The sequence below is a fragment of the Lycorma delicatula genome, chromosome 1 (assembly GCF_047948215.1).
Source record: "Lycorma delicatula isolate Av1 chromosome 1, ASM4794821v1, whole genome shotgun sequence".
Lineage (NCBI taxonomy): Eukaryota > Metazoa > Arthropoda > Insecta > Hemiptera > Fulgoridae > Lycorma > Lycorma delicatula.
This window is the reverse complement of record NC_134455.1, coordinates 163,810,824-163,825,740: the sequence shown is the minus strand read 5'-3', so window position 1 is coordinate 163,825,740 and position 14,917 is coordinate 163,810,824. Positions and strand designations below refer to the sequence as shown.

At 37.5% G+C, this 14,917-nt stretch overlaps 1 protein-coding gene across 2 annotated transcripts in view; it reads left to right on the top strand.

The window, feature by feature from the left end:
* The first annotated feature begins 1,326 nt into the window (after positions 1-1,326).
* The window catches only part of LOC142325183 (low density lipoprotein receptor adapter protein 1-like), a 58,490-nt gene continuing 44,899 nt past the window's right edge, over positions 1,327-14,917 (top strand). The window contains exon 1 of one of the 2 annotated variants that reach the window (XM_075366623.1): positions 1,327-1,432. Coding sequence is in view for 1 of the 2 variants with exons in the window: in XM_075366615.1 (XP_075222730.1) it covers positions 1,477-1,663 (187 nt within the window). In the remaining variant the exon portion in view is untranslated. Of the gene's footprint in view, positions 1,433-1,470; positions 1,664-14,917 lie in introns of those variants that run through there. The other variant, XM_075366615.1, reaches the window with a different exon arrangement.

Genomic DNA, 14,917 nt, shown 5'->3' with positions numbered 1-14,917 from the left:
ACAGAATTATTCAACTTTAATATCAGAAAATGAATAAGTAAACTTGAAGATGTTATTTAAACTTGAAATGAGTTACCGGAACTCTTAAAAAAACTTCACAAAAAATTTAGAAGAAAGAAAAGATTGGAATGTTGTAAATTTGAAAACTAAATGAGTATATGCAGTTAGAGAGAATATTCTTCCCCATAATAATGTGAGTGACTCAGGTTTTGCCAGTTCAAAAACAAACTTGAAAAAGTTTTAAAAACTTTATTAAAAGATAAGCCTGTACAGACTACAGAAAACCAGCATCTACATCATAAAACTTATTCTTTTTATGATAATTTTTTTATTTATTTTTCAATAAATGTGAACACAATTTATTTTATTTTGAAAGTAAATTCTGAGTAAGAAAGTAAACTGCAACCATTACTATCTGATAGTTTTACAAAAGACAAAAAAAAAATAAAATGCCATCAGCTCAGCATTTAAAGACTGATGACATGAAAAGCCATGTTTAATAAACTGGTTCCATTTCAGTAAAGTTAAATGCTGCTGAATGTAGTGTCATCAGATTTTGTTGGTATTTAATAGAGATTAATGTCTATATGTCAGCCTCAGTTAAAATTAAATAAAATATCTATAAAATGACAGTTTCTTTAAATTAATTTTATTACCTACTCATTTAAAGAATCTCTGTGATTTGATTTATTTTTTTTTTCCAAACTATTTTGTAGATGTCTGTCTACTATTTACAATTTCAGTTTTTAAAGTAGAGCTATTACTCACTGTCAGCTGCTAATAAAATCAATCTGAAACTTACTTGTTATAAATCACTGAAACTACTTGGAATTTTCAACGCATAAACATAAATATGTAAAAGATTGTCAGGTCTATGGTTCTCCTTCCATAGTTGTGTAGAAAGCATTACACTCCTCATGCAGTACTTTTATGTAACAGAAACATTGAAAATACATTTGAATATAATATTTGGTGATATTATTAACATTTAAACATGTAATTACACCTATTAAATCCGTGGAAAGGAAAACATGTTCTCCATTGAACCTCCATTAGGAATTAAAAAGTTCAACAGTATTAAGTATTAATAAATATTTTTTTTTTTAAGAGACAGATTTTCTTGACAAAAATCACTCCATAAAAAATACTTAATTGTGATTATTTTAATATATTCCTTTATATAGTTTATTTACATTATTACTTTAGTTACTTTCATGGATTTAACACTCATCTTTTCTTCTTAATTGAAATAATTATTTTTTGTTAAGTTATTACTAAATATTAATTTCATTAAATTTTTTTGTTTAATTTTTATTTATATTACAGTATCACTGCTAAGATAGATATTGCCAATATATGCTGCAACAAGTCGACAATGCATTTGATAAGAGATAGGAGGGGAGAAGTTTAGTAGAGGATTACATGTAGATGTGTGAGTATATTTTAAAGTATATGTATATGTGTGTTGTGGAAGTGATGATCATTAGGCGACCAGCCAGAGAATCAGTCCTTGATTTGCTTCAGTACCCATACTACCCATTTAATCATAGCATCACAGTAATATACTTACTCCCTATACTTGTTTCTATTGGTGTCTTATATTTATATATAAACAATATGTCTTTTTTTAAATCTATGTGGAAGAGTTCGAGTAAACATCACAGTAAGTTTAGTTTTGATTTCATTTATAATTTTTACAATAATTTATTAATTCTCAAACAAAAATTGTTTTATTTATTGATTTACTATTTTTGATTATACTAAGTTTGAAACAATTGTTTTATATTGACAAGTCTATAGTACTGAACTGATTTTGAATAATATGTAAAAAAACTTACCTTTTTTACATTATTGGAATATCTTTTATTATATTTTAAAATGTTTGTAGCGCAATAATTTTTCTTCCTGTAGATGCTTTTATTTTTTCAATGTTATCTTAAAAATAATAATAATTAATTAAATATATTAATAATTAATTAATTAATAAAAAAATAATAATTAATTTGTAGTTAATCATAGATTAATTCTATATTATTATTTTATACTATTTTACAGCCATGACAACAGTTATAATACCTGTAAGACAAGGAAATTCTCTGGCAAAGAATTTTTAGTAAATAAAATAGCTAAAATTAAATATATATATATATATATATATATGTTAAAATAACTGCATAATATGAGATAAAACTATTGGTAAAACAAATTTGAATTATTTTTTCTTTATTGCAAATATTTTTACTTAATTTTTATAATGAAATTTTCCTTTATTTCATAAACGATTTTTTATTAATATGGCAATAATATGATCTTATAAAGAGGAGGTCATTGTGCAATAAGTTACATTAAATTCATGTCAATAAAACAATTATATCAAAACATTGTCAGCTTTGTTATTATTTTGTTTAAATTCATGCTATTCTTGTTAAAGAGCCAAAATTACTTTGCAATAGAACATGTGCATACGTAAATATGGCAACTCTCCACTACGTTGTTTCTTTGTTGTTTATTACGGGAATATGAGTGGGTGTGTGTGTGTGTGTGTGTATATACACTTGCTTCATATATATTCTATTCCTAAACATATTCACCCCTTTTATACTTGTGTATATTTAAGTCAAACATATATAAATATAGAAACTTAATAATTAAAAAATTAAATTATTGGCACTCCTGCATTAATACAATATTAATTATTTATCATTAGGTACCAATCATTTAAATACAGTATAACAGACTTCATAATTAGAATAGAAATAAATGTAGACTGCCAGTAGTGCAAATTAGTTTTGTCTATTAAAGTTATAATTTTAATATGAAAAAAATGTTTTTCAAGCTCTTCTACATAGACTGGATTCAATTAAATAGAGTAGATTTGTTTCCTGGTTTAACCCTGTATGGTGTAGTAACTTTAGTGTTTCTATAATACAGATGCCAGATCATTAACCTGTGACTGTGGGTAGTAATTTTCAAATATCTGTTTAATATAAACAGTTATCTGTTTTAATATTTATTTAATTAAGAAATAGAAAATATCCGCTTATGTTTGTTTTCAGACAGATAAAAAAACTGCATAATATCTACGAGCTGAAAAACATCAAATAATATAAATACAAAAAATTATGGTACTACACCATGGTAATACTAATATGGCACCATGAAAATATTATTATGGCCAATAAACATGCATTTCTTATAACAAACCATGTTGATTTTTTTGTTTTTTTAGGAAATACTCTATTTTATTTTTGAAAATTGTAATATTTCTATAGAGTTGATTATTGTTTAAAAGACCATAATATTTTCTTTTGTGGATAAACAAAATATTAATGCACTGGCTAGACTGAGGTAATATTTTCATCAATCCTGGTTAATCAGCTATTCTGTAACATGATAAAATGAAACCTTAAAAATGAAAATTACAGATACTTTATTTAAATTTCCTACATAACTGAATGGTACTTTAGCTGCTGAAATTAATTATGGTACTGTCTTAAGACTGAAGATACTCAGTCTGGATAATATTTTATATCAGCTACCTCAATAGGTTGTCGGGTTAATATTCAATTAGGTATAACGTTTTAAAAACAATATTTAATGATTTATAGTAAATTACAAAGTTTGTAAGTTTATTTTTTTTCTACTTGATGAATTAATTCACTACAGAAGTTTTGAATTTTGTAACAGGGAATGTGGAAATGAATTTTTGTACATTTGAAAAATGCCATGCCTAACCGAGATTTGAACCTAGAACCCCCAGATGAAAGGCTGAGATGCTACCATTCCACCCTGTAAATCAGCCCATTTTTTAAGATTTATATTTTCTTAAATTCTTTTTAGTTTGTAATTAGTATAGTAAAGCGTACATTTTTTTTTTAGACTTGTTGCAATGTTTGGATCTTGATTGTATTTATTTATTTTATTTTTGCTTCTTAAATTGTCCCATAAAAATCTATTTATTTTTCACCTCTTAAAAATAGTGGAACTCTTAAACATTCTGTTTTTATATTTTTAATATTTTCAATTTTTACAGAGGAAAATTAAAAGTTAATTATCAGTCTATAAAAAAAATTGATAATTTCAAAAATAGAGTAAACAAATAGCAAAGGAAATTTTAATATTATTACTTTTATAAAACTGCCAACTACTGAGGACTCGAAGAAATATCTGAGATTAAAAGAAAATCTCTAACATTACATGCAATTAAATAAATTTTCTTAGGCTTTTAATCATTATATAAACTAACTTTCTGATACTATGTTAAATATGATACGTACAGTGAAATAGAAAGGCTAATGAAATTTTAAATACTAATGATTTTATTTATACATATTAAATACAGCTGCTTGCGTTTAAGCACAAAAATTAAGGAAATTACTATCAGGTTGTTAGTGATCCATTAAAATCTCAACACCATCTGACCTTGTCACAACAACTTCGTCTTTATGTACACATATAAATTTCATTTATGTTAAATATTTTGTTTATGTAATAACAATTAATCATGTGTAATGTTTTTAGTGATTCCATTAATTTATTTGATATATTTTTTAATGGAAACAAATTATTATAGAAAAAAATAATGAAATTTCACTTATTGTTTTACTGCATATTTTATACTTATTTTTTTACTACACATTTTATTGGTGTTATTTATATTTCTGCCTGTGAATTTTGTACCTCATCTTACTACTTTTATTTAAATAACATTATTAATAAATGAATAATGTCTGATTAAATATTATAAAAATATGCTTTGACGTACTGTTAACCTTTGTTCTTTGGTGTATGTATTGTTATAGATATTATCATTAATTATTGCTTGCAAATTGGAAGCTACTGATGTAATAAATTTAGTAAATTTGCACCAATTAAATTATATTTACACATACATTCTTCACACTATTATTTCATTAAATATTGTGTAGAAGTTACAAGCTTATGATTATAAAAACATTTTAAATTAATAAATTTAATCATTTTTTTCATTGAGTGTTTATAAAAAAGTAAAAGTAGAGATACCAGTATATAAAATAACAATAAAAATTATTTATTCCTCTACACCAAATATTACTATTGGAATAACAATATTCAAATAAAATTAAAATAGTACTCAAAATCATTTCACTGATTCTTGAATTATGAATAAATATTTATTGAAACAAAATATGTATTATTCACATGCAAAATTTACTTCTTTTAATTCAGTTGAAAATCAATCTTAGTATTTAAATGGATTAATTGTTTGAAAGCCTCCAGATATTCAGTGTAGCTTTCTTGATTCAGAGCCTGTTGACACCTGTGTTCCTAATTCATACAGTAAGTTTTACTTGCGGCTTGTTGCAAACATGGGTCAGTTAGGATAGTTGTTAATTAAAATTCAACATGGAATGGGGCGGGAGATAGTGTCGAGGAGCTATTAGCATTATTATTATGTAAGTGGTTAAGATGCCTTTCAAATTATCAACTTCCATACAAGAAGGCCTAACCAATTGCACCATTCCATTATACAGGTAGATAAAAATGCTTTACTTCTTCCAGTTACAATAAGGAGAATGTGCACAAATTCACAATTCATCAACTGGCAAAATGAAAGATAAAAGAAGGAAAAAACTAAGAAAAATTGTCTCCAAAGATTATATAAAATTTATAGATTGTTAATACTACTTAATTTTACAAAATATGTATTACTACATTGTATATAATATTATGTAACAGATAATAAAATATTTTACAGTCCATCATCAACTTTCATATTCTTAATATTCAAAATATTAAAACATTTTTTATAATAGTAATATTTAATAAAATTAAACCAAACAATATTATTATAAGAGAACAATCGTTTATTGTTTACAGAATAATACTGTAGAAAACAATAAAATGTTTCTTTTTCTGATTAATTTGTATTAAATACACATTACCTTTTTTATCTAGATCAATTTAATAAATTATATATATCAGTTAGCAACCACTCACAAAGATTCTTAAAATTTATTCTACTTTCAATTTCTCCTCTTTTATTTAAAATTAGGCCTACATTTAAATTAATCTATAAATGAGTAAATTATAAATTTCATTTTTATCTCTCTAAAGGACTAGTTGAAACTTAGATTAAGAATATTGTTCATATACATAAATTTTACAAATCAGTCTATGACTACTATATTTTTCAATAACACAGGTATACAATGTAGCAAGTATTGTATAAACAATGCAGTAAACAAATGTATAAAAATGGTCCTTATCATTACATTAACTCTACCAAAAGGTCATTGGTTCACCTGAACCTAACCACTACCGGCATCATTTCTTTACCACAGGATACTGCAAAATAAAATGAAAAACATTTTCATGCTCTTCCGTATTACATTAGGAGCCTGCTCCTAATACTACTACCTCTGACCTGTAGTTTTCAGTCTAGATTCATTTTTATTATCAATTTAATGTCTGATAACTTTCCATAGAGAAGTCACATGCAACCAATGTTCTATGCTAAAAGAGCCTAACAACATCATTTCCCCTGTACTGTTCACTGATATATTGCACTAGAACCATTACGAGGGATAATATCTATCACCAGTATTGTCATGTTTTTGGACTGATGATGCTACTCCTCTGCATTATTCATCATTAATAAGAAAAGATTCTGGAATATGTACAGATTTTCTATATGACTCTAAGTAATGTAAAAGGAGACTTGTTGAACAAATCTAAAGAGGTTACTTGATGTTGATTCTTTATATTTAAGAACCTTTATTCTCTGGAAGGTATTTACAGGAAAGAGATCCTGCCTTCAGCAGTGCAAAAAGCTTGACAGAAATATAAAGAAAAATATCTCAAAATATTTTTAAAATGAAAAATATTTAAATTTTGTAATAAATGGGACAAAACTTTTTAAAATTTAAAGTTTTTTTTCAGCTGAATAATACCTTGTTGAAATATAATAAACTTTTAAAATATTAAATATCATAAATGGCTCATGTAAATCAATGAAACTTTCTTCCAAATATTTAAGTTACTTTCCTTAGTAGAGTTTCTGCACTCCCTTATCAAACTGCTATTCTATTAACTAGAACAGTTTCAGAAATTTGGAAGTTTATACTTTTACCAGTAATAAGACAAGTTTTAAAAGTTTTTAGATATTTTTATTGGTAATTTAAATATCACACATGAATAATGTTGGTTTTTAGATATTTATATGAAGAATACATACACCAAAAATCAAGTTGATATTTTTATTTGTTTCCAAGAAATGAAATTAATAGTCCATTTAAATACCATTTTAATACTCCATTTTAACCCTTTAAAGTCAGAATTTCAAAACTCCTTTCTTAGTACGCACCCACACCATAAGAACATGTATACAATTTTAAAATTTAATTTACTTTAATTTAATTTAGTTGGGTTTCCAACTGGAACTATAAACATATCTTTAGTTCGTTTTTTTTGTTTGTTTTAATGTGGTAATTTAAAAGTGGGAACTTTTTAATATTGTATAATGGTTAACTATTATGCTACTAATAATTTTTCTATAACTTGGCTTTGATAAAGAAGAATAAACACTGGTTAGAACTACATAATTACACTTGGGAGTGTGAATCACTATAGACAGTACTGAAAAAGTGATCATAGTGATACATGCTAAGTATATCTTCCTTTACATAAATTTATCAACCATCTACACAGTATGCAAACCACATATCTGTTTCTATTTTATTTTACCTGCCTCCCGGAACCACACCCCAAATTAACCATGAACACAGTTCAGGGAGGTGCCTTCGCCTCTAGCCGCCAGATGAAGGAAACGCCAGGTCCGGCTATGCCGTTCCCGGCCTCCATCACCCAGCAACCGGGACTCGATCCTTTGTGCTTCACCTCTAACGGGGACATCTCCGAAGGGATGGCCTCGCCGGGACTCAGTCTTTTAGCTCAGGGACTCGAGAGTGCCCACACTTCATCACCACCGCCTACTCGTGCAAGCACGGGCGAATGGCAACTCCAAATTGGGGGTTTTCACCCCCACGCTTCCCGATATTTCATTTGAAGTATAACCGACACAAAACCTGTCACAGTGTCGAAGTCCACCGGACTGCGTAACATCACTACAACGATGGTTCCTACCTCGAGATGCCCAGTTACGGCAGCACAGTCGCGGCGTTCCTCAACTCACCACGGGCACTGTAATATCACGTGCTCCGGAGTGACTAAGTCCCGACAGTAGGGCAGAAGGAGTCTTCAGTTCTTCTTCATCCACACAGGTATGAACGAAAGACCCCATGGTCGGTCAGGAGTTGTATCAATCAGAATCCCAGTTCCCCAAAATTCCTCCCAGCCCACGACTCAATGTGCGTGATCAAACGATGCGTCCACCATCGCGTCGTAGACGGATCCCATCTAGCTTCACAATCCCTGCACACAGTTGCATTGGCATCGTCCTAAGACACACCCTGATGAATTTGCGTACGAGCCGCCACCAGCTGTTGAAGTAGTGGCATCCCAGTCACCACCAGCACCGCCTAGTCGAGACCGAGGCGTATGCCGATGCCACCTTAAAACCCATACGGCGCTGTACTCCCTCCAAAAGTCTTCTGTTACGCCCTATCGCCATGGCTCACACTGGGGCGTCATAGAGGAGGATCGAGGTCGTCACTTGCACGTACAGCCTCCTCTTCGACGTACGGGGCCCTCAACGTTCGACAGTAACTTAACCAAGTTCTTGACAGTCTGCCCAGCTTTTTCACTCACCGCCCGGGCGTGACGAGTGAATGACCGTTTATGATCCAACCACACCCCAAGATACCTGGCAGTCCCCCCGTGATTGGACCATCGTAATCATACAGTATCGTCCAAGAAGGTAAGGAGATCCTCTATATCGATGTTGGGCGAGTGATAGCAGCTGTACACTACCAAGCCAGCGAAGTCAGATCACACAAAGCCTCTCTCCGATCCCCAGCCGACCATTGGCACACCAGCCGATGGGCCCAATGGCCTCCCCGGATGTTCGAGCTACCATCCAGCGAGATCCCTCCAACCATCGCCTTGTTCGGCTCGGATACCAGGATCACCTCTACCGCCTCTCGCTGAGCCATCTCCCAGCACAGGTCTACGGCCTGTCTACACCTGTCTGCATTGAATTGGAGAACCTAATTTCGTTGTTGGACAGTCTCTGGCTCGGTGGCCCTCCATACCACACAGCGCACAACATTAGCTTCCAAGCATTGCTCCCACCAGTGCCCGGTTTCCCACAGGTGAAGCATGAATCAGTTCTATCCGGGCCCGAGCAACGTGACACGACATGCCCTCTCCCAAGCACTGAAAACACCTCCAACTACCTACCAAACTCCCTGATGTACGCACGACAATGAACCCAGCCGATCTTGATGCGTTCATCCGTCAGTTTCTTAGCCGCACGCTGGCTAGTAATGACCGTGCCGGTTTTTGTGTGCCCGTATGCCGGCCTCACTAAAGTTATCTTGAACTCCTCTGAGTTTTCAATTATTTGCTTCACCGTATAACGTATCTCCTGTTCAGAGGAGTCGTGTTCTATGTCCTGAATATGGACGACCGACCTTCTACCTCCCCTCGATTTGTAAGTAACCTGAAAATCAGTCGCCTTACTACACAGAGTCTCTACCAACTCCTCAGCCTTCTGCACCCCTTTAATTCGGATGCAGAGCTCTTACATAGTCTCCTTCCGGATGGAGAAGACCTCACTGAGCTCCTCCTTTGATACGGTGTCCTTCATTTTTCTCAGCAATTCAGCGAACGTCTTACCGGCCACCTGCGATCGTGCGGCTATCAGTCACCACCGGAGACACCTCTTGATCCCCGGTACCTTAACCTCTGAAACTGCAGCACTCTGTTGGCAAGGGAGAAGAACGCTGACCGGGACCCTCTACTCTCCTGAAGATGTACAAGGCTAACTGTTCAATGCAGTGTCCAACTTTGCCTCCCAGCATCCCAACCCCCGTTGGGGAAGACACCTGCCTTGTCACGATTCCGGTTGACACACCACCCACCCCCGTTCCTAGCACTGATGGGCTTTTACGGGAGTCGTCTTTTGCCCTCTAACTTTTTACATCTCACAGTAATAATCCAGGTCTAGTTGGGATGCCACCGATGTAAATGCCTCGGTAGACATTTACATCAGTGAATTAATGACTCAGCCTTCGCCTTTGCTGTAGGCTTCTTTCGGACAATCTTGATTCCCTACTTTATTGTCTTCTGAACTAACTAACCGAGTTCGCGTTAGCACGAACCCCGCGCCTAGTTCTACACTTTATAGAGCCAATTTGCGTGCAAATGTCTCATAATATTCGAGATAATTGAATAAATAGCATACCACCAAAAATATTGTTCGCAACAACAAAATTTATTACTAGTTCCCTTAGTGAATTTAACTTTAGTTCATATCCCTGACTTGGGTGGGAATCCTTTCCTCGACCTCCGAGAGCTCACTCTCTGAACATAAGGAGAACGGTGATATTTCCGCTCTCCTCTTCCGCCCAGGCCTAACTACGAGCTGGTCTTCTAACATAGCCAGAGTTACCCTAGCTTTACTATCTTGGGGTCGAGCCATACTCGCTGTCTTCCTTCCTACAAACAACTCTGGGCGAACCCACGAATGTGACTACTGTCCGCAGCGAGCCACGGACAGCTGGGGACCTTCTTTATTCCCCTGTCACTCTTTGTACCTCTTGGCCGCTACTGGATCGATTGGGTGCAATACTAAACGTACAGCACGAAACTACAGATTACGGCCCTCGCTCTGATAAGAGCGAGGTCTAGGGACTAGGGAAAATTTCCTTGCTTGTCACACGGACTTACGACCAAGAGTCGTTGCCGCGTTTCAACCGCGTTGAGGCGGGTACGCGTCGCAATAAATGTATCCCTCTTACCTCCGTGAAAGTAAGAAATAATAAACCTAAAATGACTTAGCGCTAACTGTGTCGACAGTCTTATAATCAGCAAAGCCTTGTTACCACTGGAAGGTACTCACTCAACCAGCAGCCAGTAAATAGCTGAGAATAAACCAAACACAGGACCTCTGAACGCACTTAAGGAGACCAGAAATACGACTATGCTCTACAGCGGAGAGAGGTGAGACCAAAGCTCTGAAGCACCTGAGTACTTCTATATGGTCGACAACCCTGCAAGAGGTCCACCTAAGAAACAGCCGACCACCGGCCACCAAGACCCTGCCGGATTTGTAGCAAAGTCTCAATTATCCAATGGCTTTTCAGGCCTCTTTTCGCTCCAACTGCCGGACCACCCTGGTCCCCTTGAGAAAGATCTCGACAGCCATATCCAACACAGGATTTTGGTTGTGTTTGACCCTGAGGATTTCGGACTCCTCTACCCTCGTTCCCTCGAAAAATCGTAGACCAGTACTTACGGCCTCCGCTCGGCCAGCAGCTGAGCCATCAGCCCGTTTTTCTTAAGAACCGCGACCACCAGCAGCCGCTTCGTTTGCAGCTCATTTACAACCTCCAGCACAACGCCATTGTCCCTTGTTTTCGTGACCCAGGAAATTTGGAACTTTTCTTTCCTCGCGTCCAGAACCTTTTTCAGGGTTAGCTCCGTCATTGCTGATGAAGCCCTCGTACCAGGTGTGATCGGGACCACCTTGACAGTAGTCCTCTTAATTTTTGCAGCCGGAGCCTGGACTGGCAGCGGTGGACTAAGCCGCTTAGGCCCAGGGGCGGCAGTTACCGCGGCAAAGGAGATAGGCTTCTTAACCTTCTCCTCCACTCAGGGGATTGAAACCCCTGACTCCCTCACCATCTGGTCAACCTTGCCCAAGAGCCTTAACATGACTGTATCAAGGGCCCGGTTGGCATCCTGGAGGCTTTCACACTTTAAAGCCAGTTTAGCAACCATCAAACTACAATCGGACAAGTAAGAATCGACTAACTGTTGAGCTTCCACCGAAATCCGAAACTCCTTCTTTGAGGAGAATTTAGTCCATGCGGACCATCCCAACCCCGTAGGGGAAAGACACCCACCTTGTAACGTTACCGGTCACCACACCACCCCCTCTGTTCTAATCCCTGAAGGGCTTTACCGCAGATTGTCTTTAGACCCTCTACCTGATTACATCTCAAAGTAATCAGTCAGGCCCCGGTCGGGATGCTACCGATGTAAACGCCTCGGCAGACATTTGCATCAGTAAAATAAAAATCAAATTTCGCCTTCACGTAGGCCTCCAACGGACATCTTCACATCCAACCTAACATGATTCCCTCAAACTAACTGACCGAAACCGCGGAAGCGCGAACCTCGCCCCTAGTACAGATTTGACAACCCCGTTCGTGATTGTGAATGCCTCAAAACACGAACGAGTTTGAAGTTAAATTAGTGCTACACTCATACCAATCAAAATTGTGTTTTATGCAACATAGAAATTTAGACATAATCCCAAATAAATCAACCATGTTAAGTCATCTAACAAGGGGAACGCAACCTCATTCCGGTCCGCGCAAGAGCCGGGGACAAACCTCGCACCTCCACCCGGTCCCATCATGTTGTCTCGTGTGGCTACACCAAGTCACGATCATGACTGCCACCGGCGGAGGGAAGCCACACCCCAGTCGCACGAGTACCATACCCCAGCAGCGCAGCCACCCCCACCCGATACGATTTAGGGCTCCCCACCAGCGGGAGCCCTAAATCGTATCACAAACAATACCAATATAACCGTGGCACTGCCAATGCCAATGCGTCTACCTACAACCAATCCAATGCCTAAGTCGGAACTCTACCCAACCGGTATCCTACCACGATCGAGTACCTCGAATAAACTCCCTCTGCAGAGCTACACATCGCAAGGGTGAGAAGAAAACCAGGCGCTATTCCTCGCGGATCTTCCAGTTAATACGGAGATTCAGAAAGGAATGTATACTCTCAAGTTGCCTAACAGCTCGTGAACGTTCGACTGCGTATCGGGGAAAGACGTAGACGTGGTCCACTGTATCATCAGTCCCACAATCCGGGCATTGACTCGAATCCACCAAAGAAACCTACCCAAACTCGCCCGAAAGCCACCATGCCCGGAAAGAAACTGTGTGATAAACCGATTGGGGCAGACCCATCTAATCGCACCTAAATTAAACACTATAGGAAACACCATGCATGTAGCGACCTGTGGGGGATTCGTCCCACCTGACCTGCCAAGACACAAGGCCTTGGTCTTCAATCTCCTGTTTTCGTTCTGACGTCAATAGGTTATTTACCTTGGAAATGTAGCGTTCCTTACGCTCATTATCCAACATATCTATTGGTTTGACTTCGGCTATAACACAGACTGCATCACGTTAGACTGTTCTTTAACCGCCTATAACAGCCAGCAAGAAGAGTCGCTGGGCCTGCAGGAAAATGTCCGCGCAATACCTAAAAGCCATGTGGTGAGCCCAGACTGGCGCAGCATACAGCATAATAGCTTCGCTGATACCTTTGTAAAGGATACGCAAGTCCATGCGGACCCCATCTCCTCAACCCTACGCAAACCATCAGTCCCAGAACCAGACCTCCCTGTAGAAGCCTTCGCCCCCGAGACCTCTGGTTTAGGGCCGACCACCACATCACCGTCCTTCACCACTCTTGACTTCGTGAGGAGACGCCCTTCGGACTGGTTTCGCCCTCCACAGCCTCACTTTTCCTTCACGATTCCAACTACCGTTTTCTCTTCACAGCTCGACGCAGAGGTATCGAAGGATTTTTAGGGCAGTTCCTAACATTTGGAAATATACCATACGTGTATCGACCAGTAGAAGAGTAGTTCCTGACTTGCCAAGAGTCAAAACCTTGGTCTTCAATCTCTCGCATATGCCCAGAAGTAAGAAGGCCTTCCTTCTTAGAAACATACCGCTTACTACCTTCCGTAGTTAGAATGTCAGTGGGTTTTATGCGGGCGATTACAGAGACTGCCTCTCTCGAGACAGTTCTGTAGCCTCTGACAACAGCTAACAATGAATGGAAGACGCTGCGTTCGCAATAAAATGTCCCTATAACATTGGAGTTGTAAACGATGAGTCCAGACGCGCGCAGCGTACAACATTATGGCCTCGCAGACACCTTTGTAAAGAATACGCATAGTACGAAAATTCAACCTCCAATCAGGATAGATGACTCTACGAACACCAAAGAAGGCATCTATAGCCTTCCTTGCGACAAACTGGAGGTGCTCCCTGAATTGAAGCCTCTCATCAAGGATGACACCCAGATATTTCTGAACGGTGACATACCTAATCGGAAGCCCGTTCATCATGACCCGGTCGTCTAACCGCGACCCCTCGGTCGCGGCTAGACAATCTTTAAGAAACATCATACTGATTTTCTCCGCACTGAAAACAATCTTATGCTGAAAACTCCACAACCTTAGTGCCTTGTATGCCTGTGTCGCTCTAAGTTCTACCTCAGCACGCGAGTTGCCTCCCGGCATCTCAACTCCGTAGAGGAAGATACCCGCCTTGTGACGCTTCCGGTCGCCACACCATCACCCCCGTTCCTAGCCCTGATGGGCTTTAACGAGTTGCCTCCCGGCAGTAAAAACACGGGAGCCGACGACACCCTCCGAATATTTTGCAGGGAACACAGAATAACCCTCAGCGAGGTCTGCTCCTCAGCAGCCGAATTGAAGTATAGGCAAAATGCCCACCTAGCTGGTGACTTATCCTCTCGCCATAGAATCTTCGAGGTATCCTCGCAATACCGGGAGGGATCTCTGTAACAGCGACGTATACCCGACAAGTCAGTAAAACGGCATACGTCAGCCGAAACAATTGACAAATCCGTTATGCGGCGTACTTTGTTCATAAATTCGGTCCGCCAGTTCACTGCCGCCGTTTCTCTGTTAACGTGTGTGGATCAATATCGCTTTTAGGTTGCGACCTCTTCTCCAAGTCTGTGTGGACAC